The sequence below is a fragment of the Amborella trichopoda genome, chromosome 6 (genome assembly GCF_054954075.1).
Source record: "Amborella trichopoda isolate Santa Cruz 75 chromosome 6, AtrichopodaSantaCruz75HAP2 v2.0, whole genome shotgun sequence".
NCBI classification, from domain to species: domain Eukaryota; kingdom Viridiplantae; phylum Streptophyta; class Magnoliopsida; order Amborellales; family Amborellaceae; genus Amborella; species Amborella trichopoda.
The window spans coordinates 6,696,151-6,723,075 of NC_142341.1; the positions used below are offsets into that span (position 1 = coordinate 6,696,151).

The 26,925-nt window shown below is 34.6% G+C and overlaps 2 protein-coding genes across 2 annotated transcripts; both read left to right on the forward strand.

Moving 5' to 3' along the window:
* The first annotated feature begins 8,258 nt into the window (after positions 1–8,258).
* LOC18434327 (uncharacterized protein PAM68-like) lies at positions 8,259–9,197 on the forward strand. The gene has a single exon (XM_006844399.4). It carries the CDS (start codon positions 8,336–8,338, stop codon positions 8,855–8,857), a length of 522 nt encoding a protein of 173 aa, XP_006844462.1. The 5' UTR covers positions 8,259–8,335; the 3' UTR covers positions 8,858–9,197.
* Positions 9,198–20,378: 11,181 nt separating this feature from the next.
* On the forward strand, positions 20,379–26,297 carry LOC18434326 (integral membrane family protein). The gene is made up of 5 exons (XM_006844398.4): positions 20,379–20,874; positions 24,318–24,681; positions 25,056–25,126; positions 25,407–25,505; positions 25,975–26,297. Exons 1-5 carry the CDS (start codon positions 20,584–20,586, stop codon positions 26,080–26,082), a joined length of 933 nt encoding a protein of 310 aa, XP_006844461.1. The 5' UTR covers positions 20,379–20,583; the 3' UTR covers positions 26,083–26,297.
* The last annotated feature ends 628 nt before the right edge of the window (positions 26,298–26,925 follow it).

The following is a 26,925-nucleotide window of genomic DNA, read 5'->3' on the forward strand; positions in this document are numbered from 1 at the left end:
GGTTAGATCCCACATTGGTGCAACATCACCTAATATTCAAAGAAGGGGCCAAGACTATAAGACATAACTCCGACGTCAGAAGACCCAACTTGAACTCAAAATTAAAGAAGAAATCGACAAGCTGCTCCAGGCGTTACCCCCGTCGATTACTCAAAATGGTTGGCTAACATAGTGGCCGTACCCAAGAAAGACGTTAGGATCCGAGTGTGTGTTGACTACAGGGACCTCAATAAGGCATGCCTAAAGGACAATTTTCCATTACCAAACATAGATGCATTGGTCGACAACACTACGGGGCACGAGATGCTATCATTCATGGACGGCTTCTCATGTTACAACCAAATCTTCATGACAGAAGAAGAACGGACCAAGACTTCGTTTATAACACAATGGGGAACTTACTGTTACAAAGTCATGCCCTTCACCCTAAAAAATGCAGGGGCAACTTATCAGTGGGTAATGATTAGCATCTTCCATGACTTAATGCACACCATCATAGAAGACTATGTCGACAAGTCGAAGACCAGGCCTGATCATCTCACCAACCTGAGAACCATTTTCAAAAGGCTCCGAAAACATCAACTCAAATTTAATTCGTAAAAATGTGCATTTGGGGTTGAATTCAATAAATTACTAGGCCTTATAGTAAGCAAAGAGGCATTGAGGTGGACTCGTTCAAAATACGAGCCATCAATGAAATGCCATCTCCTCTGAACATTAGAGAAATCATGGGCTGCAAGGTCGCATACAAGCTATAAGGCATTTCATCTCACAACTCACAGATAAATGCGGACCATTTAATAGACTACTCAAGAAAGATACCCCATTCATATGGCATTTGATCAAATCAATGAGTACCTCATTAAACCTCTCATCCTTAGCCCTACATGTCAGTGAGAGACAAGACCATGGGGGCAATGTTAAGAAAATACTATGACCAAGGAAAAGAACGAATGATATACTACATCAGCAAGACTATGGTGGACTATGAGACAAGATACACGTATGTGGAAAAGCATTGCTTGATGCTTGTGTGGGCCATGCAGAAGTTAAGACACTATGTCTTATATCATTCGGTCAAGCTCATCTAAAAAATAGACCCACTCAAGTGCCTATTGGAGAGACCAGTCCTGAACAGACATTTGACAAAGTGGAGAATGCTATTGAGTGAGTTTGAGATCGAATATGTTACTAAAAAATCGATCAAAGTACAAGTCATTGCTGAACACACACTGCCAAATAACACTCTTGGCAACACCGATCTCCCTGATGAGCACCTCTTCATACTTGAGGAATCAATTTGAGAGCTATACTTCAATAGTGTAAGGAATGAATATGGGTCAGGTATAGGAGTTATACTATGCTCACTCGATAAGTTTTTAATGCTAACAACCATCAGATTGAATTTCCCATGCACCAATAACGTTGCTGGATATGAAGCCTTGATAGCAGGGCTCGAGAATTCCATGGGAATGAAAATCCAATAAATACAAGTGATTGGTGACTCCTTACTCGTCATAAACCAAGTTCAAGGGATTTGAAAGGTGAAAGAAGAAAAGCTCAAGCCCTACCAAGAAAAGGTGGAAAAGATGATCCCATATTTCAAGAAAATCACATTTCAGCATGTAATTAGGGAAAATAATCGGTTCGTCGGTGCCCTTGCTACCCTTGCTTCAATGGTTGATATTCATCCAGAAATCAAACTCGTGCGACGTTAAAGAGTCGAGATAGGAAAAATGTCAAACTCGTGCAACGTAAAAGAGTCGAGACAGGGACCGTCCAGCCCCGTATGACGTGAAAGGTCGGTGTATCCAGGGCACAACCACCATGTTCAATGGAAAAACGTCAAACTCGTGCGATGTAAAAGAGTCGAGACAAGTATCATCTAGCCCTGTTTGACATAAAAGGTCAGGTGTATCCGGGGAACAACTACCGTGTTTCACAAGAAAAACGTCAAACTCGTGCAATGTAAAAGATCCGAGGCAGGTACCGTTTGTCCCCATATGACATGAAAGGTCGGGTATATCCAGGGCACAACCACCCTGTTCGATGGAAAAACGTCAAACTCGTACAGTGCAAAAGAGCCGAGGTAGGTACCGTCTAGCCCTGTATGACGCAAAAAGGCCGGGTGTATCCAGGGCACAACCAGCCTGTTCGATGGATTCCGTCTATCCATGTATTGACATAAAAGGGTCGGGTGTATGGTCCATCACTGCATGACGCTAAACTGCTTAGAGGGCTCTATAGTTGCAGGAGTTAAAACTGTTAACCAACATTGTTTTTCGAAATATCTTTCTCTATTCAAAATTTTCACTATATGTCTTGTGTTTTTCAAAAACTTTTATTTCTTTGTTAAAATCGTAATCTGTCATTGCTCTGGGTTCTATTTCAAATCTCCCCCTACTTTCAAAAAATCTAAAAAAGTCTTAAAAAAACGAAGGAGTTTGGACACCCATATATGATGATTACCGCGTTGCTGCGATTATTGCATTGTTGCCTCATCTCTCATTTCGGATTTGGCCATGGAAAGCTTTTTCCTATAAACAACCTTAGGAAACCCTAAGGAGATCAAAGAAAATGCTAGGGTTAAAAATTCAAACTACAAAAACCCCCTGAAGTTAAGTGGCATGACTAGAAATTCAACTCGAGTTTCAAGCTTGTGTAACTCACCGACATCTCACATCAAAAACCCTAGGAGGAAATGGCTTGTGAGCGCAATGGATTGGAAGAATAGTTGGTGTGCCCCCTAACCACCTGACTTCAGGAAGAAATTTAAAATGTCTGCTTTATCTTTGACGTTCACCTGCCCCTCGAAGGACAGAGAACACCAAAGTATCTACTTTTTTGCCACTCACCTGTTCCTTGAAGGACATGGAGTGCCAAAGAGGGGCAATTGTAGACACCTCACTTTAAATCTGACAAATTTTCTAGTTTTCTAAACCCTTATGTCACACCCCAAGAATTTACAATACTGATATTCCTGAGATGTGACAGTCAAAACATATATACATCTCTTGATATGACAAATTTACAGTGGCGAATTCTTACAAAGTAACAAAAGAAAGCTTAGGCACAATTACAATATCTTCCAAAGTTGCCCTTGACGAGTACTCAAAATGAAACCGCAGTTATCCTGAAAAATGTTTACCATAGTTTGATGAGTTTGACTACTCAGTAAGTGATCATCATAATCCTAAAAAAATAATCATGATTGAAAGATATAAACGAACTTTCAAAATGGAGGTCAATTTAAAAACAATGCGAGCACAAGCATTTTCAGAAATGCACAATTGAACATAATCCAAATGATTGAAATGCATATAACATTTTAACGACAGTGCATAATTCAAAGATCCCACAAAATTACCCTACTGGCGTCCCAAGTAGGTCACCTATATACCCCATCAGCGTCTTGATGGGTCCACTCAATCCCTATCGGCGTCCCAAATAGATCCACTTAATCCCTGCAGGTCCACTTATACCTCACCGGCGTACCGGATGAGTCCATTTAATCCCTACCGACGTCTCGGATAGGTCCACTTATACCTCACCGGCGAACCGGATGAGTCCACTTGCATACTTAAAGTATTTCTAAATCTCTTTAAACATTCGAAAGCAGCAATATCATGTACTCAACATATCACTGAAATCATTATTATGAATTTCACTGAAGCCATTAATAACAGTCACTTTCAATAACATTTCAAAAATAACCAATCAAATATTTTGGGCTCAAATTTAGAAAGGTAGCAGTTTGTAAAGACATTCTAGCATAATTGCCACTTTAATATGTATAGAAAAACTCTTATAGAAATTCAAGAATACGAAATTATCACAATTTATGGGATATCAATTCACAAATAAACATTTCACAACAATGCTATAATCAATTGCAAAAATATCAATTTTTAAATAATAAGGCAGTCATTTGCACATGAATTTTACAATGTCTAAATATAAAAAAGGCAGTAGAAAGAAATCTCACAATTTTAGTAAAAGCGGAATTATCACATTTATTTCTAATAATTTTACAGTATTTAAAATTTTCTAACAATCAACAAGAAAAATAAATAAATTTATTTCTAAGAATTTATAGCATTTAAAATTTCTAACATAGATAAAATATCATAATTTTTATTAAAAATATTATTTTTCAAGATAATGAGGTCGCGTGCGCATAAAATTTATTGCGCCTAAAATTCATGATAATAAGTAGAAATAATTATTTCATTTTATTTTTAAAAAGAATGGATTATTTTTCGAGACAATGAGGTCACTCACACACAAAGCTTATAAAATAAAGATCCTGGATGGAAATATCACTATTTATTAAAAACAGACTATTTTTCAGAAAAATGATGTCACTTACCTAAAATATTTGAAAAGGAGCTTCCGATAAAAATTCGACTAGAGAGAGGAGCTCACTATGTTTGTAAGAGGGAAACCGAAAAAACCTCTGAAAGACCCCATGACCATGAAATTTTTGTGAGATGTAAGGGGCTAATCATGGAAGCATGAGTCCTCCAGCAAAAGATGAGGAATTAAAAGAGGGTAAACATCAAGAGAGAGAGAGACTATATGCTAAAAAAAACGAGAGAGAAAAACAGCTATGCAGCAGGCTGTTTGGGACGTCATCAGTACACTTTTTTTTTTTTTTTTCCTCTAAAGCATTTTAAAAGGGAATAGTGGGGTTAAAACAAAACGATTGATAAGGTAACACCTCATGGTACATACGTCCTTGACTCATGAATTAGGAAGATGGCATACATATTTAACATACATGTCATAATGGAAGTGTCAAGGAACCAACACAAGTGAATGTTAACCTGCCACATCATAGGGCAATAATAAAAGAGAAGGCCCAAATAACGCGTCAAATAAAAAGAATAAAAAAGAAAGGGTGATCCCCTAGGGCCATGCTGTATAAAAAACTCCCAATTGGAAATGTAAGTTATTGTTTGGAAACACTTTAAGAAAAGCTAATACTCCTGTCATTTGGCATCCTCAAGAAAGAATGAAGTTATCAGCTATTGAATATTGGAAAGTCATAGCTGATACGAAGGGAACAAGTACAACTATCTAGACACTCAAAAGTTACCGACCTATCATCCTCTCATAATGCCATCTTATTAACTTGTGAAAAGGGAAAATTTAGGGAGTTCCTATGGTTTATTCATAATATAATGAACTATCATCCAAAAATTATATTAGTATTTTGTATTTTTATTATCATTGCTATTATTATTATTATTATTATTATTATTATTATTATTATTATTATTATTATTATTATTATTATTGTTATTATTATTATTATTGTTATTATTATTATTATTATTACTATTATTACTATTATTATTATTATTATTATCATTACTAATATATAATTATTATTTTATTTATTTATTTTGTATTTATTTATGTTAACACCATTAATATTATTATTATTTTTTTTATTTTTTTTTCCAAAAGTTTTAGGTCGTCACACCTTAGGACCATATTATCCTAGTAGACCTAATTTAATTACCTCAAAACGATCCAAATCCTATCCCAAATTGAAGTAGAGCCCAAGAGCTTTCTAACGGTCCAAGAATCATCTGAATCGGCCCTACGAATAAAAAAAATGTAACACATGACAATTTAGTCACTATGAGACCCAACTGTCGAGCCACATGCCAGGTTATAAAGGGCTCGACAGGCCCAGACACTGGTTGATGATGCAGTCAATGCATCTGATGATGCAGTAAACACATTCTCTTTAATTCGATAAGGCTAAAACTTCAAGATAAATCCAAAAAATTCAAATAGAAATCCAAAAAAATTTTAAAAAAATAACCAATTTAATCTTACAAATATCCCCTCTCCCTAACCTAAAAATAGAGACAAAAAAAAACTTACAACTTCTCAAAATTAGAAAAATTACCAAAAAATACAAAAAATAGGAAAAACCCTTAGAAACTTCCTAAAAATTTAGGAAAAATCCCCAAACATCCTAAAAAATTAGAGAAAATCTTAGAATTCATATTCAACGTCTGAAGATTACAAAACCCTTGGAAAACTAAGGAAATTATCTGCCAAACCCCCAGAAAGACCAACAGTTTCAGAAAAATCTCTATATTGAAAACCCTGAAGAAGATAGAAACCCTAGCGTCTTGAAGTCCTAACCCCCAAGACTGAGAAAACCTAGACTTAGAGTACATAAACCCTAGATCAAAACTAGAATTAGGGTACAACAACCCTAAATCTAACCCTTTATACCAAAGATCTGCTGGTCAACATTCGAATAAGAGAGGCAAAGATGCCCGGTTCTGATACGAGCAAGCCCTCGAAGGCTCAGGAATCCCGAGCCATCCGGCACAATTTGATATTATTTCTTCATCTCTCTTTGTTATTCTTTTTACTGTTTTGTTTCTTTTATTTATTTTTGATTTGTTAACTTATATTAAAAATTGTATTTTAATGTTCTAGATCATGTTGGCTTTGCCACATATCTGAGAGTGCATCTGCTCGTTTTCGGGCAAATCTGGCCTCAAATCTGAATTCGATCTATCCCACTTTCTCTGCCACTTTATTTACATCTTTTAAATTAGTTTAAGGTGTTAAAATTCAAGTTATCTTCATCGAAAGATCTGTCAGACTTTCATCGTAAACAAAGATATATGTAACATCTATAATAAATTTTCTCTTGAGTGCTGATTCCTAGCATTATATGTATGGGATGAAAGAGAAAAGAGAGTGACAAGGCCTCCTTTTAGAGAGAAGAGAGCTTCCTAAGGAGAGAAATATTTTGATGGTGTTTTTGTAGATTGATGGTGCCTTTATAGATTTGAGAGGCTCGTTTCTGGTAGACAAATAATTTCCATTGAGATTTTTGGAAGTTTCCCCTAGTTTCTTGTAGAGAAGCGGTTTTTATGGAGGTTTTGGTTGGTTTCCCCATTTTGTTATAGAGAAAGTTAGTTTCTCGTTGCTCTCGCGTCTCTATATGGTGTTGTCGGTAATAGTTGTCAGAAGTCACGTCTCTATATAGTGGTCTCGATAATGGTTGTCAGAAATCGCGTCTCTATCTGGTGTTGTCGGTAATGGTTGCCAGAAGTAAATAGAATGATGAACGACATATTGTGTGAATCGGGAGAGTGACTTGACTAGGTTTTGTCGAGCGTTAGAGAGGTAACTCTATGTCCAAAATATTTGATGTAACTTTCATTGGTGTAGTGGATTTTAGTTTGTCGTGCCCGTGTATGTAGTCCTTCTGGGGTGAACCATGTAAATCTTTATATTTTTTTATGTAACTTTCATTGGTATAGTGGATTTCAGTTTGCCATGCCCGTGTTTGTATGCCTTATGGGGTTAACTATATAAATATTTGTGTTCTTATGGTATGTGTTTCATGATTTATTTCTCGTTCTTTATTTACCAAAAATCAATCAATCGGGTTTAGAGCTTCAGCGCACTATTATCGCACCCTTCAAAAAAACGACCAATTTTTTTAAGGGAAAAGTTTACATAAAGCCGAGGCTTTAAACAATCAAATTTGAGCCTACCTTAAAAAATTCACTAAAACAGGTTGTTTTGATGTCCAAATATCTTCAAATTGATCATCTCGACATCAAGATGCATGGACAGAAGAAAAAAATGGATTTCAAGTTTTGGAAATAGTGCATTTTATAATGCATTTTTGGACTGTCAATTTTCAAGTTGACATAGATCTGTCGATCTACACTATTTTGTAAGCTTTAAAACTTCATAAATAAATATAAAAATATATTTTAAGGCGATCACAAAGATTTCCCATATTAAAACCACATTTCTCGATACTATTTGAAGGTAGGCTCTAATTTGATTGTTTAGAGCCTAGACTCTATACAAACCGCACCTTTGTTTAAATCCATCAAAATTATAAAAAGTAAAAAAGAACAATGTTTCAAATACTGTTTCATTCAACATATTCAAAATTGGCAGGAAATAGATTATTTTCTTAATTGCATTTCTTTTGATTTTTTTTTTGAATCATTTCTAATCGAAATCGATTCGTGTCGATTTGAATCGATTTTCCAATCAGTTTCGACACTTACTTGCGATTTTAAATGTGAGAAAATGGCTACCCCAAATTAGGTAGAAAGCACGAAAATCCCAAATTTAAAGAGTGCGACCTTAAAAAAATATCCTCATAATTGTGGTATATATAAGCCTATATAAACTAGCTAATGAGATTTTAAATCCCCTTTATAAAGTACTTCTCAAATTTGTGGCCGTCGTTTGGATAAGAACCATAAGATTGTATATATACTGTTTTTCTCTCTCCTCCATAACATTTTCTTTCTCGCTCCTCCATAATATGAACAACCCCCAGGCCCTTCTCTCTCCTTCCCTTCAACACAGCCTCATCATCTACACCAGTACGTGCACAAGAATCCCGAGGCTCCCACACACAGGTTCTCACAAACATTCTCACCGGCGCTTAACGTTACGCGTCGGGGGCCGGGGTTTCGGAGGGCTCTCGGACAGAGAAAGAGAAGACAGAGAAACAAGGAGCTCAAAGCAAGAGGGAGATGACGATGAGATCCCACAAGTGGTGTTAGACAGGATGCTAAGGCGCATCGTGTTCTATGTGGGGGCACCGATGGGCTTGGGCCTGGGCCTGCTGTGGGCATTCGACACGTTAAAGAATGGGGGCGTTTGGGATGCTCCAATGTGGTTGCCATTGCTTACAGTCTTGTTGGGCTTTGGGACCTCGGCACTTGGGGTAGCTTATGGGACACTGTCTGCTAGTTGGGATCCCTCAGAAGAGGGCTCATTGCTAGGGTGGAAGGAGGCCCAAAAGAATTGGCCCGTGTTGTGGAAGGAGGAGAAGATGTAAAGATGCTTGTTTTTTCTCTCTCTCTCCTCTATTGTGAGATTATCATTAGAAACAACTATCTAGGAGTTATTGGTTTGTGATTGCTTGTGTACATGGCTCATAGATCAAGTGGAAGGCGCTGCTAGTTTTATTTGTGTGGAGTTTGCCTAAACCAAAAGGAAAATTTGTGGACATGGGCTTAGATAGAGAAATTGTTCACATTAAAGAGAGAGAAAGCTTGGATTGGGGGCTAAATCAAGAATTATAGTTTGATATCACATACACACCGTCTCTCCCTCTCTAATGTTATGAGATGCTTATACTCGTTATCTTATACACACTTTCTATGTGCTTTTGGGCATTGTTGTCTCACTATATAACATTGCTAACGTCCACTACTAACCATTGGAGCCTAGCTTTAACCCGTAATGTCTATAATCTTTTTTTAATCTAGAATCTATTTATTCATTCTCATCTTTAACTCAGCTTTATTAGCTGTCTATGGAGATTACATCAGTATCATCATAGTCGTTTTCAAATTAATACAAGTCAACTACACGAATTTCGGTTGCCCATTTTGATCTGGTCTGTCATTTTACTCTATTAAAGGTCATATCCTCAATAAAGCCATAACTTTCATAACTTTTCTGACTACTTCCAACCATATTCTTTTGGGGATACCCTTTGTATTGTTTTAGCCATCCACTTGAATTAACTTGCAACTCCTAATAGGTACTGTATTGGGTTTGTGCCACACATGTCAGCCCACCTAAATCTACTTTATCTCATGTTATCGTCTATTAGTGGCACATCTAAATTTTCTATCCATAGATATTACATTGTATTTAATATCGGAAATAATTTATTTAAAAAACCTATCACTTCTGGTCACCCTCCTCTTGCATTCACACGAATAAAGTCCACATTTCATATCCGGTCACGACAGATAAACATGCATGACTGCAAAAGTCTTCACCGTTCTTTTCATCAAATTGGGAAAGCCATGTTGTAAAAATAAATTGCAAAAGCATATTATGAAATGCTTACAATGGTGCTCAAATCGGCACGCTTCGGTGCTGCACCTCAAATTTGATTCCTACCACTAAATTACCTCAAAAAATTGGTACACGTGTAAGGTATTTCCATTTCTATAAGCTATAATAAATATCTAAAGGAAAAATCGGAAAATATTTTATGCTCCTTTAGCAGCATATAATTTGTTTGGCTTTGGTATAGAGATTAAATTTGAAATTTGGCCATTTTGGTGAATTGGAAGAGAATATGATGACATCCCTCAATGATTGATTTCATGCAAGGTTTCAGAATGAAAAGAAAAACCATCAAAATTTAGTTTTAATGTTGGAGAACCCTCAAATTGATCATCGCAAATTCGACAATTACGAATATGAAAAAAAATGAAAAATAAAAATATTTCAAATATATCTTGTAACACATCATTCATCTGACTGTCCATTGTCAAATGCTTAGAAAAATACTAAATTTGTGCTATTTTTGGAGCTTCAAGGTTTATAATAAAGGACGGAATATATTTTTGAGCCACCATAGGGGTCTCTAGTGCAAACCGTGTTCTCTAGAAGAGTGTTGAGGTGTAGCTTTGACTTTTGATATAAAACCCAGGCGGTCAACCAAACGATGTTCAATAAAAAGTTATGTACAATTTTATCCCTTTTCATTTGTTTTGTTTTTTGGCATGGTTTCTATAAGTTCATTGTTGGATTTATGTGGCTTTATGAGTGTGTAATGAAAAATATTGACTATAGTGGAACATAAATTTAGTGGGAGTATGGTCCCTCAAAAACCATACTAAGCAAATGATAGTTGCGGATAACGGACTGTGCTTGATGATTTAGGCCAGTTGGTTGGAAAATCCAAGGTACCTGGGCATAAACAAATAAACCGATAAGGGTTTTTGGGTTAGTCCTTGATGAGGTCAGAGCTTATACCTAGATGAGTGAGCCGAGGGACTGCGTGACCCTTGTGTGTGATGATAGACCTACAGAGACGGGGGCCAAAACCTCATCCATGTTTCATCACACGACATGGATATAGATAGATCATTCGGGAAAGCTTGATATCCACCTTTGGGTGAAGCATATGCATGTGCGAGAGATACTCCTATGCGCCATAGAGCTGTGGTCGCATCCGATCGTGGTGACCTTGACTTGTCTCTAGGGAAGACCTGTAATCCACAGACTAGGATTGCAACTCCTTGGCTCATCGACCAGACTTTGGTGACCCGTTAATGAACCCCTGATTGGACTATGGGTCATGGGAAACACTAGGTCGGTTCGATAAAGCAAGTATGGTATGTAGTCCATAGTTGAAGGTGGAGTACCCCGTGATTGTTGATTGAATTCCTGAACCATATGGATCCACTTCCCATCATATTAATTTAATTGAGTTGATTTTATTATTAAATTATTTTAGATTTATTATTTGAATTTTTGTAAATCATTTGATATTTTATTTCTTATTTTTGGACTTATATAAATGAAGTTATTAATTTACAAAGTTATAATATTTTAAAATTTATTTTTTAAATATCTATTTAAAAAAAATACATGGGGGCCCATAGTGCACATGAGCCCACCATGTAGGTATTAGGTGGGGCCCCACATACCATACATGGGTGGCACGCCCTAGCCTTGGATACCTTATCTTGTTTTGTCTTCAAGTTTGTTAAAAATGGTAACTACATCTTGTAGCATTGATAAGGAAATATTGACCATATCTTATCTTGATTATTGAAGGAATATCTCGACTTGATATTATTGAAATATTCTTATGAAAAATATGAGATGGAATATGTAATTTATGGTATGCACTATATCTTTAATGGATTTAATTTATTTAAATATATTGATGGGAAAATGGTTTAAAAAAAAGGGGACAATGATTCATACACCTTCCATAATGTTGATGGTCCATCTATGAAATGGATGGCTCAGATCTCTCACCCCACAAGTGACATTGATCAACGGTCCATATTCAATCTCAATAAAGAGGCAAATTATGAAAACCTTAGACCTAAATTTCACTATAAATCTCAACACACCTCTCTCTCCCACAAACTCTCTCTCTATCTTCCCTAGGGGCCACGCCCCTCTTTCTCCCAACTCTGGTATTTTCTCTCTCTACTCTCTCTCCTACTCTCTCTCTCCTAAAAAGGATCTCTCCTAAAAAGGACCCCTAGGGGGTACGCCCAACATAGAGACTCTCTCTCTCATGATCTAATCTAAGGGTTGAGAAAATTAGGGTTTGAGCCTAATCTCATGATCTAATCTAAGGGTTGGGAAAATTAAGGTTTGAGCCTAATTATTTTGGAGTTAGGGTTTTGTAGAGATTTAAGGGTGGTTACCTAGTTTGGCCGAAATTACTTTTCCTGGTTCGAGATTGAAGCTAGACCGCTGATTCCGCGTCAATTGGATGTGGTGACTCGGTGTGGGGTGTAAAAAACCCGGTTGAGGTAACCTCCGGCACCTTTTCTTTTAATTATTTGTTCTTTTATTTTATATTATCAAGCACAATATTAGGTTGTATGAATGCATCAAGTAGTTGATATTTATTTTATTGATGTGTTATTTATTTTTAGAATTTCTATCGTTTGTAATAAGACCACCTGTGAGTGATCTTGTTGGCAAAATTATAAGGGGTGATTATTATTAAAAAAAAAAAATGTATTTCCCGGGCATAAGATTACATAGGTCTTTCTTTCATTCATGAGCCACCTCTTAAAAATCTATTTTTGAGATGGATTTTTTATTTAATTTTTAAGAACATGTAATCTCTAACGTGGAGATCATGAATATGAATAAATAAATAAATTTTAAAAATTAAAAATAATAATTCTATTAAAAAAACATTTGGACCATTAGTTTCAATTGTTTTTAGATAGACCACCTATTTATATTAATCTTTAAGATGGATGCTTTATACCTCGAGGACCGCAAATGTAGAAATGCAGTATGCATCAGTTTTTCTTTTGTTTTTTTCTCCTCCTTTTTTTTTTTTTCTTCTTATTTTATAATCCTTTTCCTTTGTTTCATTCAAAATGATGGTGACACAAATGACCATAGCTTTGATTGTCAATGCGCGTGAGACAGGAAGGAGGGTGGAGGAAGCCATTGTTGATAAAGTTGTTGGTAATTGTTTCTTTTGCCATAAAAATGATATGTTCCCACTCCTTTTTATGACCATGTGGAAAATCATATCAAATTATTGGGAAATTACGTTAATGTCTATTTTTTGAAATTAAAAATCGAGTTTCCATTGGTTGATGTCTCTATTCTATTTCATTTTTCAAAATGCAACGAGTTCGAACTTTCAAAATCTGAACCAAAACTATTGTGAACCAGCCAATACGGATTTTGAAATAAATCAGTTTATTTGGATTTTTGGGTTTAAAATTAAAAATCTAAAATCACCATTTCACCTATGAATGTAGCAGGGTGCAAGGAATCCAAGTCAAAAGGTTTTTCTTATAAAATTGTTGATGAGGTATTTGGGTCAAATGACTTTTAAATTGACCTGATTTGAATACATCAATGATTTTTTAGGGACCTTTTCTTGAGATGATCTAACCATTGTCATGATATTTTTCGTCATTTTTTATTTCTTTTTTCTTTTTTGCAGCATTTGGTAGGTAATGGTCAATTTTTAGTGCACAACCTAAAAGTTGCTTTTTCCTTTTTAGGTGAGGTTTATACAAGGCGGCCACATTAAAAAAATTAAGTAAGGAATGCAGTTATAGTACAAGAAACCCTCACAAATTTCTGAAAATATGTTTTTAACCTTAATTGTGAAATTAAAGCTCTAAAAATGATGTAGATCGAATAAATCTATAAAATTTAAAAATTTTGAAAATGAAATGATCTATATATAGTATATTACAAGTTACAATATTTTTAATACTTGACAAGTTGCAATATTACAAGTTCCAAAATTATAAGACTTTTTTTTGTATAGATTTTGTAGGTGCACACTTCTATAATATAAAGTTGACACCCTGTATATAATTTTTTCATTTTTATAAATAAGCGTTTTTAGCTTAGCTCATAAAGAAATTTTTGTGTCAACCACTAAATGATGGATAATAGGTTGAGTGAGAGGTCAAGTTGTGGTGCGGGCCCGGGCACCAAAAATTATGGTTTCTTCCTATCTTCTCACTAGTGTAATTGTGACCTTGGATCTATTTATTAAAGGAAGAAGTTTGTATAGGATTGATTGAGGCCTTAGACAGTCAAATTAAGGCACCCCATAAAAATTCATTAAAGTAGATTGTTTCGATGTTTAGAAACCAACCGATCATCTCAATCTCGAGATGTATAGATGTGAAAACCAATAAGTTTAGAAAATAAGCATTACAAAATGCATTATCTAAGCCATTAATTTTCAATATTTTCAAGTATATTTAAATTTAATCAATCTATACTAGTTTTGAAGTTTTAAATTTTGTAATTAAAGATGAAAATAAATTTTTTAGGCCATCACACAGATATTTGCTATTGAAAAATCATTTTTGGATACTATTTAGATGTGCGCTTTGCTTTGATTGTTTAAGGCCTCAGCCTTGTACAAACCACACCCTTCATTAAATGAAGGTAACAATGGACATTAAAAAACAAAAAACACAAAAGGAGCACCGAAAATCATGGATAGCACTCAAGATGGATGGTAGCCACCAAGATGGAACACTAGTAGGGCTTATAACATTAGGCCCCCTGCCCCACATCAAAATAAAACGTTGGCACTCAAACCCTTTGTGATGTGCCAAAATAGAAATTATGGTAGTCTACAAAGGACACAATCTCCGAGGCATCTTAACATATTTTATATTATCTTGGAATTGAAAATTTGTCTTACATTTTTAGGGTCCATTCTTTATATTATTTTCGAATTGGAAAATCCTAAAATATTTCCAACTCATGTGGGAATACTATCCATTTACTCCCTCCGGTAAAATACATGCTAGGGATGCTTTTTAAATCTCAAATTTTGTAAATATCTAACAAAAAAAAAAAAAAATCCAAAATAGGATCTCTATATACTAAAAATAAAACAAAAACAAAATGTCTTAAGATTAAATAAAGATCGTCTACTATTTTAAGGGTTAGATCTAAGTGTCATAAAATTCAAAATTCATTTTTTTTTTCTAAAAATAATCGTCTAGCAATTTCTCATACGGTCCCCATTAATTTAGACGAAACAAATTCTTCCTAAATAGGCATTGTGAGTGAGAGAGTAGATGCACAATAATATTCCCGATGGACCATAGTACATGCACTTTTCAAAAATTATCTTACATTTTTTAGGAGTTCCAAGACAATAAAGGATGGAATTCGAAATAAATCTATTCAAGAGAATTTAGGCATGGCACCAATAGGCGATAAAATGAAAGAGACTAGACTTAGGTGGACTGGTCGTATGTGGCAACGATCAAGTACAACACCCATTAGGAGTTAGTTCAAGTGGAATGACTGAAAATGGTAAGGGGTAGGTCTAAAATGACGTGGTTGAAAGTGACTCGAAAAGATATGGAGATTTATGGCCTCACTAAAGATATAATCTTTAATAGAGCATAATAAAGAACCATGATTTATGTAGATGGCCCCGATTAATTGAAAAAAGGCTAGATGGTGATCTTACATTTTTTAAGAGTCTATTGCCTTTTCATCGCTCCACTTAACAAACTGCAAGAATATCCCCCACTACGACATATTTACCTCATGTCCCTTAACGTTATTATAAAATTATTTTTGAAATTTAGTTTTTTACATATATATATATTTTTTTTTCCAACAATTTTGTCGGTAGAGTGTATAGTTTTTTACTTTTTTTATTACGACTTTGGATCTTCACTAGTCAAAGTTAAATTTTGTCTAAATAACTTCGAATATTTAAGATTCAAAGTCATTTCAACAAGTCTTGACTTTAGTCTTTGAAAATCTTTAAGACCATACTTCCTCAATTTCTTTTGAGTTCATTGGCTTTGCCAAGAATTCGAGTGTCAACTTAGATATTCAAGATGCAAAGCTAAGCTTCTATTTTAACTTTCGGTATTGAAGAATTTTGAAAAAATAAAAAGCAAAAAGGCATATCAATGAAAAACCAATAAAATGATAATTTTAAGAGAAATTTACATTTATGTCTCAATAAATATTCATTACTACAAAAGGAAACATATACCATACAATTATTTACTTTTAGTATAAAGAGATCACAACTATTATTGACCATTAAATATGAAATCAGGTGGTCGGGAATGTGTAAGTGACTGGATATGCACAATATGAATTGGTTGACTCATACAAACCCATCTATGTAAAAATTATTCTATTTTTATATTTTATGTCCCAACCTTTTTTTTAATTTTTTTCTAAAATGCCCCCATTCCAGATCTTGAAGGTCTGAAATTTAGCCCCCTCGACTTAGAGAAAACAGAGACGCTTATGGTCATGTCTTTTTTTTTAACGTTATTGTAAAATTCCTCAGAATTTTTGTTTTTACATTTAATGCCCTAATTTTCTCTTTTTTTGTATTTTTTTTTTAAAATACCCCTAATGAAAAGAAAAGAGAAGAGGCTAATTATGGACCAAAGTCATGAAAAATTCTTTTATCATGACTTTAGATCTTGAAGGTCTAAAGTCTATTCACTTATACCTTAAAGGTCTAAAGTCTATTCACTTAGACCTTAAAGGTCCGTCAAGGTTTGAACTCCAAAGCATATGGTCTTGAGCAGTGTTTTAAATGGACTTGCCTGAGTTGATATGAGAATCGGATACCCCGTGTCGATTCCAGTGTAATACAGATATTCGGGCATGTCTAAATAAGAATCACCGGTTGTCAGCAATATACTACAGTGAATCGGGCGAGTTGACACGATGACATGGCTGCTACAATGGCTTTCACAAAAAAAGCCATTTTTTTCACCAAAAAAGCTATAAAAATCTAGTATTTTTTTTATCAATAATGGAGAGAATAACTTTTTAAGTCTATAAAACAATGATCGAACCTAAGAAACAAATTTTTGTAAAGAAATTTGGGGATTTTTTAGCGGATTAGGGTTTTATGCCAAAAGTTGATTTATGTGGCTGTTCTGTATCGATTTGATCCATTTTTTTTGTTGAATGATCATGGTAGAACATGCTTTTATCAAAATCAAGTACGATCATTTGTTGTTTTATATTTTAATTTTACGAATTTTGTTTTTTGAGCTCATGTTCTTTCCCTTTTCCACCAAAAACTTCATCAAAATTTGTCCTTTTTTGATGAATAATGGAAGAGAATTACTATTTAGGTCTATAAAACATTGGTTGGGATTGGATTGATGTCAAAAAAATTCCAAATTGTGAATTTCTTGACTAGAATTTAGGTTTTTTTTAGCAGATTAGAGTTTTCCACAAAATCTTGATTTTTGTAGTTGTTCTTCATCAATTTGATCCATTTTTTTTGCTGAATGATCTTGGTAGAACAAGATTTCATTAAAATCAGATATGATTATTTGTTGTTTTATATTTTATTTTACGATATTTTACAGCAATTTTATTTTTTGATCTCGTGTTCTTCCCCTTTTTTAGCAAAAAAAAAAAAAAAATTGAATTTCTAAGCTGGTGTTTCTTTGTGATTCCAGTGATTTGGTTTTCCCTGCATTCTACTAATAATTTTAGGAAAAATAATGGACATTTATGATATTTAAAACTATGATATCTATTAGAAAATGATAAATATAATATTCATCGGAACAAGAGTTTTATTGATTTTAGTCATGTTTATTTGTAAATGTGGGGAATTGTTGACATTTATTGTTATTTATTAATAATTACGTTGTTTAGTATTTTGCATCAGTAAAATTGATATTCATCAGCAATACACTAATGTAGTCAAATATTCTCTCAAAAAAAGCCTTACCCTCTGCATCTAATTCCACCTGTGTGTTAAAGAAATTCTTGAGAACAGCTAGGTTACTGTTGTATTAAGACTCATCTGATAATTTCATTTGCTTGGTAGCACATGTAAAAACCAATAGGGTCTCCTGCAATTCACTCCAAAAACTCAAAACTCTGTTTCAAGGAGAAAAAGAAACAGTCATTTGGATGCTAAGTTCCTCTTCTTCATGCTCACCAGTCTCACATTCTGTTGCTTAGCTGCGTAGAACCTCTCTCTCTTCTTCCATAGACCACAAAGTACTTGAAAGTTTCAAGAGAGAGAAAAGTAAAAAATGAGATGATTCTATGGAAATTAAGAAAGAATGTGATTGTTTTTTCCATCTCCTGCTTCTAATTGTCTCCTTAATTTAGATTTATCATTTTCCAAAAAATGAGGCATCTTTGAATATTGAAGTGTTTAATGTAATTATTGATTAAAACTTAATGGCATTTTTTCTTTAAAATTTTAAATAACCAAGATCTCGAGTGGCTTTCTTGTATGATGCAAGAAGATCAGTTAAAAGGAACCGTTCTCTGTCTCTTGAAAAATAATGAGAAACTTGCCATGAAAGCCAAGGTGCTTGTTTCAAGTCCCCAAATCCTATATGGGATGTGTAACTGTACAATAACCTTGGATCTTTTTGTACCTTGAGAAGAAATCAACAACCTGTAGAACTCAAAAACCCTAGCAATTCCTTTGATTAAAAGCCATTGAATCAGATTCCTCCATTCTCAATATCAGTAGCATCATACTGAATAGAGAAATTTCAAATGAGAAAGAGTTCGCATCACTCATGCCCACCTTAAACTCTATTAAGTCTGCCCTTATTAACCTCAAGCCCAATCATTGGGTCAAGGTCTCAGTCTCATTCTTAGAAAAAGCCACTGTGAATGAAACCCAGAGCATGCCTTGATTTCATGCAATTTTTAGAGAGAGAAATAAGCCCGGATTTTCGCAGCACATTGGGAGAGCTTTTGAGAGAGAGAGAGAGGAGAGAGAGGGTCATGGATAGGGTTAGCGAGAGATTAAGAACAACATCGTTTTTCATTTTGTTTTTAAGTTGTATTTTATTAATTGTATGTTTTGTTGTAGTCCATGTACGATGATATACTTCATCCATGATAACTCTATGTTTTTTTTTTGTGCTATGTAAATTTAACGGTTAACAGTAGTTCATACGGGAAAATAACATCTCAATATTTATATATTGATGCAAAACATTTATATGTTTTTTCTTAATATAGTACCCAATTTTTTATTGGATTCTTAAAAAGTATTATTTATAAAGATTTTTAATTTTTTTTTGGATTTTTTTAAGGCCGAATCCGACCGATTCCCGATCCAAAACGCCGATTCATCGATCCATATAAGTTTTTGGATACCCAGTTCGGGGCATTGATCCGTTTTTTAAACCATTGGCCTTGAGACCTTCACTGCCTTCAAGATCTAAAATGAATTGAATGCCTTTAAGGTCCAAAGTGAATTGAAATAAAAAAATGTTTTCGTGACTTAGATATAAATTAGTCATTTTGAACTTTGAAGGTCACATGAAAAAAATAAAAATAAAAATATATAAATATATATATATATATTGTATAACAAAAATTAGAAAAATACACAATTTTGGTGAGTCCGCCAACTCACCAACACATGTGCCTCCTCTCATAGATAAGACGTCCATTTTAGAGGTGACATCAAAAAAATGGTGCTCCCACCATATATCAAAATGGATGGTGGAAAACAAATATTCAAAGATACAATTTTTTATTTTTTCAAAGGAAAATTTTTCAAATTTACAATCATTGTAATAGTTTAGGTTAACAAATTCCAAATTATTTTTATCTAAAATCCAGCTTCCAAATGGATTTTAAAGGAGGGATGCACATTCAGCTAACCACCAACGCTTTACCATTTAAAAAGGTATTGGCCTAACCACAACAAAAAAAAATACACCCTCATCTCGGACGGGCATAAAAAATATACTTCCACCACTTAGTCATGAAATTTATGGATCAAAATATGGTACAAATTTTTTTAGACATAGGGTCACCATTTTTAGAACTTGAAATTTTAATTTTTTCATAATTCAATGTGTCTCCTTACACACTTCTACAACGATGGATGTTACAAAAATGACAGACCCGTATAATTTCAAAATCAACATTATTTGAATTGTATAAAAAAGTACTTTTTAATTTAATTTTCTTTTGTAAGTTATTGCTTATCATTGTTGGGATCGATGATTTAAAAACGTCAGATCGGTACAGAATCGTTCAATCTGACCTGAGAATCGATCGCTCTATGTCTATTATGTCAATATATAGAAAATCGGCTAGGTCTAAAAGAGAACCAGTGATTTGCTACAGTAAAACAACGTATTGCTACAGCAAAAATATTATTTTGCTACAATTGATTCACCTATCCGGATCCATTTTTGGCTCATTCACCGTCTTTGCACATGTTTTTTCGCCTATTAACTATTTTTCCACAATAAACCGGCGATCGAGACCACCAATTCACCAATCCGTACCAGTTTTTGCCGTACCCAATCTCGATCACCGATCCGGTTTTTAAATGGATTATGCATCCTTTAAAATTTTGAATCTAAAATCTCTCACAAATAAATTAGACTCGGTTGAGCTGACGAATCGACCGATTCATAAAAACCAATGACCTTCTCTGAATGATTCGCTATCTGTCTCACCGCCTCTCGCTCCTCGACCGCGAGTCTTCTCTCTAAATTGTAACCACCCATCGACTCCAGAGACTCTCGTCACACTCTCTCTCTCTCTACTGAAAACATGGCTTTCTCGTCTTCGGCTGCAACAGTTCCCCTTTCTCTCCTACCAAATAAGGGCATCGTTTCCATTATAAAACCTCCATCCATTGCAGTGAATAAGCAGCAAAGGCTTTCTAAACCATTAAGAAAGCTTTCTCCTGGTTACACTGCAAAAACTGATTCAGACCACAAATCTAGGGTTTCTAGCGGTGTAAAATGTGAAGCTCTGAGAGACGATACGCAACAGACTGGAGCCCAAGTTTATCAAGGCGTATATGGACCTTGGACCGTCGATTCCTCAGACATTCGAGAGGTTTCCCTTTTCTTTGCTGAACTTTGATTCAATTTTCTCTCTGGCCTATTTCTTGCATTTGATCATAATTTTTTTTGCATGATTTGAAAAAAATCCATCTGTTATCAGATTTTTTTTGCGTGATTTGAAAAAAATCCATCTGTTATAGAAACCTGGAATCTTTGAATTACCCATTTCATTTGTCGTTATTTATCACTTGACGCATGTTTGTATGTCGATTATGACATGAATTCCCTTTTCACATCCAATATAGGGCCCCTTTCTCTTCAACATTTCGTGTGGTTCTGTGGAGTTAGGCTTTATATGTTGTTTACATTGTGTTTTGGTGCAAATTTTGAACTTTGATGTTTTAATATCTGTTGAAATGTCGAGAATTTTGAATATGTTTGTTTGCAGTAGTCTATGTTAACAAACAGAAGGCATTTTATGTAATTTCATAAATCTCTTAGATAATTAAGCATGTTATGCATTGGGCGTGATGCCATTCATGCCTCAAACACTTTCATTTTTGAATCAAGAACATAATTTTGAATATGTTCTTAAAAACGGCTTGGGCCTCAGACTCAGCATGGTCCAAGCCGAGTAACTCTGCCAATTCCGCGGAGGCTCAGCCAAGTAGTGTACAAGGCGGCCCAAAAGGCCCTAAAAATAAATTCAAAAGAATTGTTTAAAAATGGGATAAAAATTATAAAAGTGAAACAAAACCAAAGATAACATAAAAAGTCCCAAAAAGCTAAAAGATTATATAAGGGATGCGGTTAGCATGTAGGCCAAGCCCACACATGTAGAACTGCAGGCCCCTTAATAAGTTTATTTTTGAGATGGATTTTTGGACTTAATTTTTAAGGATATGTAATCTCTAAGATGGAGATCATGAATATGAAAAAATAAATAAATTTTAAAAACTAGAAATAATAATTCTATTAAGAAAACATTTGGACCGTTAGTTTCAATTGTTTTTAGATGGACCGCATATTTGCATCCATCTTTAAGATGGATGCTTTATACTTTTGAACCGCATATGTAGAAATGCGGTCCAGCCCGCATGAAACAATTTTCCTTATATAAAACATGAGTTGAGAAAAACTCGACTTATGGTTGGAGACATTTCAGAAAAATCCAGAAAAAGAGAAAAATATAAAAATAGGGCATATGAGAAGAAAAACTCTCAAATCATTCTAAGAAGTATCCAATTACATATGTTATTCTTATGCATTTGTTCCACATTTTTATATAATTTTTTTGATTTGATTTTTTAATGGCCCAAGTTGCACCAGAGCACTCGGTGCAGCAAGGAACCGAGTCTGAGTAACTCAGGCTGAGTTTTCAATCACTCTGCTGAACATTATCATGAATTTCTTGGCATCCATCATGTATTGCGAATCCAATTTGTCAATTTGTAAGGTAGTTGTAGACACGATGTCATGGATTTATCCAACTTCCAACCTTTGTGTGGCTAAATGTAGCATAAAGTATGACTCTATACTTGGCTTATATCATGCTTTGTGGAGTCTTCAAGTATTTATGCTTCACTATAACACCAAGCTGAAAGATCTAACTTTGGTAGTTCTTCTGGCTGAATACGACATGAACAAAAATTCGTCTAGCATGAACAAGTACAAAAGGTTGTGTTTTCAGAGAAATGAATCAGGACAAAGACATGTATTGGATAATTTCGAGACAATGGAAGTAAACAAAGGTTTGAGAACTACCTCAAAAGTTGGTTGAGAATGCAGAACCCATAATTTTCTCCTGCTCTACCTTGAAAACAATCCAAAAAATAAAGGGAAAATGGACCCTGGAACAGAGGTAGTATATTTTTGTTGTTGTGGCTTTGCTGATGCAAATGGAGCCATGACTCCCCTATGGGGAATGGATATGAAAAGGGGAGCCATGAGTGACTGTTGGCCTGATCTCACAAAGTGGACTCGGCTTTTAACCAGGGATATTCTGTAAAGACAATTCAAGAAACAAGGCTTTCAGACTCTTGGAGTTCTAGTCCCTCAGACTCTTACACCATGTTGAGAATAGTGTATGCAGACCTATGTTAAATTATTTTCTTACACACTTGGCAAAAGAAATAAAGGTGTTTGCTGGGAAGGGTGGGGGGGTGGAGAGAGAGAGAGAGAGAGAGAGAGAGAGAGAGAGAGAGAGAGAATCTTTTATGCAGACCTGTTCTATCAAGGAGAGCAAAAGCACGAGTAGAGCGAACGACCACATATTACAAAAAGAGCAGAAGCGGGACTGCAGGAGTAAAATGAAAATACACATACTAAGAAAAGGGCACTCAAGAGATGAAGTCTTGGGTGCGTAAATTTTACAAATTCTTTGGATGTTTATAAGCTAGCGAATCCATGCTTCTTTATTTGGATAGTATGCTTTAGTGAAATGGAGTTCTCTATCCTGTGTAAGCTAGAATGGTCTCAGTGTGAAAAATTTAATAAACTTTGGCAATATTTGTAAGTTTTTCTCAACTCAGTTTGTGCGAATCTCTTTCCGAAATAGTTGGAATGGACTGTTGGGATTTCATATCATAAATGTGGAAACCTTTATGGGATATGATTGTGATTTATGAGAAATGTCCTATTTTAAACACCATTTTATGGTATGTTAATCATAAATTCATAATTTTCCCACCCATGACGTAAGTTGCCTTTGTTTTGGTTACCTTGCTGAAATACCTGGACACTGTAGTTTGTGGTTATGTGAGCCTTCTCAACAGGATAATTTACTCTAGAACTTTGGAACTTTTATATAAGTTAAGGATCTTCCCGGATAAAAAGCAAAGAAGTAAAATTTGGGAACTTGAAGTTATTAATGCAGAATTTTTTTGGGGTATTGGTAGGGCCAAAACTCTTGATTCCTCCCTCCACATTTTTGTCTCTTCTTTTTAAATCTATCCCATCGAAGTATAACTCTTATATCATTTTAATCACATTTTAGATTTATTTGTGACATGAGTCTTGTAGTATAAATTTTCTGGAGGAATATTCAATATCACATTTATATATGTGCCCTTCCATGGGCTAAATTTTTACTGTATTAATGTATTTCTTCTTCTCTGAAGGACTTATATTAAAACTTGACGTAAATAAATGTTCATAAATTATGGTTGGAATTTATGATTCAAAATTTATTTTAAACTTGGAACTGAAAATGGAAATCTTTACTTGATTGTAAAATGAAAATTACATGTCATGTTGACAATTTTCATATATAGCTTGGATTGGTTCCTGCATCATCGCCATTTGTGTCTTATTGTAGCATGACATCCACAAATGTGTTGGGATTGATGCTTGGAATTTGTGATTTTGCTGATGTTCAGTGAACACAATCACATAAAATTTTCAAGAATTTGTTGGAAATTACGAAGTAAAAGAGAAACTGAATGATTGGAAACTCTTTTTGAGTATATGAATGATTATTACATGGCTTATTGTCAGGTACTCCTCTATCGGTCTGGGTTGGTTGCTACTGCAGTGTCATTTGTAATTGCTGCTTCCCCAGCTTTTTTGCCAGATGGTACTTTCTTGAATGATATCGTACTACAAAATGCAGATATCATATATGCTATTGGAGCTGGAGGTTTAGGCCTATCATTGATTTTGATTCACATATATGTCACACCAATAAAGCGTGCTCTTCAAGTATTTTGGGCATTGGGTATCCTTGGCTCTCTTGGAGCATATTTAAGTCTTTCTCAACCATCTGGTGAGAGCTTGATTCTATATGTGATCAATAACCCCATCAGTGTATGGTTTGTTGGGCCTCTCTTCGTAGCCTTGACTGGGCTTGTTTTCAAAGAAGGTAACAGATTGTTTCTATTGTCTTCCAATTTGTGTATTTGTGGTAGTGATTTTTAATCTTTTAGGTTAGGGGAAGTGCACTATAGCTGGCTGGATCATGGCAAAACCATTTTCCATCAGGTCATCACCATCTATTGAAAATGTGGAGGGTGATGGAGTGTGGGACCCATCCTTCAGTTCATCTCATGTTCTGGTGTATTTGACTCCCTATGCATATCACCATCCATTATTTCAGTGGATTTGGTTTGTGTTGAACTATAGAGAATGTTCAAGGAGATCAATTTTATTTTTAATTGAACATTCCATTGCTATTATTTCTTTGGAAATTTTCTCTTGCTTATATATCTCCAACTAATGAGGATGTAAGGTGTGCAGGGCTCTGCTACGGCAAGTTAGAGGCTGGCATTTTAACATTTGTTATCCCCACTCTACTACTTGGCCACCTGGTACACTCTCTTTTGCATCACTCCTTTTCTGATACATTAGATTATCATAATTAGAACACTGTCATGCTTAGTTAAACTTGAACTCAATCGAGTTAACTGTATTTAGAGCTTTGGATGCTCTGTTGAATCTGTTGAACCATGCATGATTTTCTCAAACCTCAATGTAGAGAGTTTTATGCCTTGATCTTCATCTATGATCTGATGTTCGATCTGTGTTCTCTCTCGACTCAACAAAATCTGGTAGCATTTCTTCATTGTGTATTTTTGTATTTGTGTGCAGTCTGGTTTGATGGATGAGAATGCTGAACTTGGTCTACTTGGTTTTTGGATGGTTCTTTTCATAGTTTTTGCTACACGAAAGTTTACACAGCCAATTAAGGTATGCGTACACTAATTAATAATTACTTTTGGGCTTGTTGGATGTACTTATTGTCACTGATAATTCACTATTTCAATAAAATTAATCGTGATGATGAATTATCAATTGTTTGGCAGCACCTCACACAAAATTTTCTGAGATAGCAGTTTTATAGATTAGTTTATCTTTTTGAAAAGCTGTATTTACTTTATTTAAAGTAATTTGCTGAATTTAGTTAGAAATAACTAAAAATAATTGAAAATTGCCGGAAAAAGTTAAATACTTAGATAATGTTATACATAAGATAAGTTGTTACCAAACAGCGAACAAAATAATATTATGCAGAGTACGTTAATTTCAGATAAGATATTCTAGTCTTGATATGATGGATTTTCATTCATAGTGGCCCTTAATCTGTATGCATATGAACAGGGAGAGAGAGAGAGAGTGTTTTTGGTTATCATTGCTGAATTTCATTGCTTTTTTGAAGGACGACATTGGTGATAAATCCGTTTTTATGTTCAATGCACTCCCTGAAGAAGATAAGAAGGTCGTTCTTAAAAAACTCGAAGAGCAAACTGGTCAGGGGCCCATTTAGACAACCAGTGATGTAATACCCACTTTTGAGGCAGTAACCTAGTTTCGATTGTTGTAACATATTGTAACATTATTGTAACATTATTGTATAGATATAAGATCTGAGTGCCACTGTTCTATAGGTCCATGCTTTACCATAAAGAACAGCAAATAAACATGATGACAGCGTTAGTTGAGAATCGATGGCCTTTAATGAAGTTTATTATTTGAAGTTTATTTAATGATTACTATTGAGTTTGATTCATGGACAGTTACACCTCGGTTTGGCTACTTGATGGTAACTTAAAAAGGGTCACGTAACTTTTAATGACTAAGCAAAAATAATCAAAACCACTATGGTGCTTACTGGGGAACACTCTCTCTCATGCTTGCAATTGAACCACAATTTCATTTGGTTGATTTGGGGCAAAACTGTTATAATCTCACTTCACTTGTGCGCTGCCTATAAAGTTTGGAAAATGGTTTGATACATCAAAAGGCCCCAAAAATTGTAGTTTTGGTGTTGGAAAACCTTCAAATCGCCTTGATGCACTAAAAAAAAAAAAAAACAGTTTTCAAGCTTTAAAAATAATGTATATTGTAGCAAATTATCTTGATCGTTCATTTTGCTCTAATAATAAGTGTTTCCAGATCTTGCAGATCTGTACTAGTTTTTTAACTTCAAATTTCATACTTGGTGTTAGAAATTCACTTTAGGGTCATTGTTGAGATTTTTGATGCCTAAAGTTCTTATCCAAAATTGTGCGGGGAATCCTTGTCTATTTATCATTGCTACCAAGTAGTGTTACGGTGTGTCACTTCCAAAGAACATCTTAATTAACCTTTGCTCATTTTTCACTGCATA

Coding starts and splice junctions, on each gene's coding strand:
- LOC18434327 (XM_006844399.4), top strand. CDS start 8,336: ATGAACAACCCCCAGGCCCTTCTCTCTCCTTCCCTTCAACACAGCCTC.
- LOC18434326 (XM_006844398.4), top strand. CDS start 20,584: ATGGCTTTCTCGTCTTCGGCTGCAACAGTTCCCCTTTCTCTCCTACCA. Junction 24,682..25,055: donor TGGGCTTGTTTTCAAAGAAG/GTAACAGATTGT, acceptor TAAGGTGTGCAG/GGCTCTGCTACGGCAAGTTA. Junction 25,127..25,406: donor CTCTACTACTTGGCCACCTG/GTACACTCTCTT, acceptor ATTTGTGTGCAG/TCTGGTTTGATGGATGAGAA.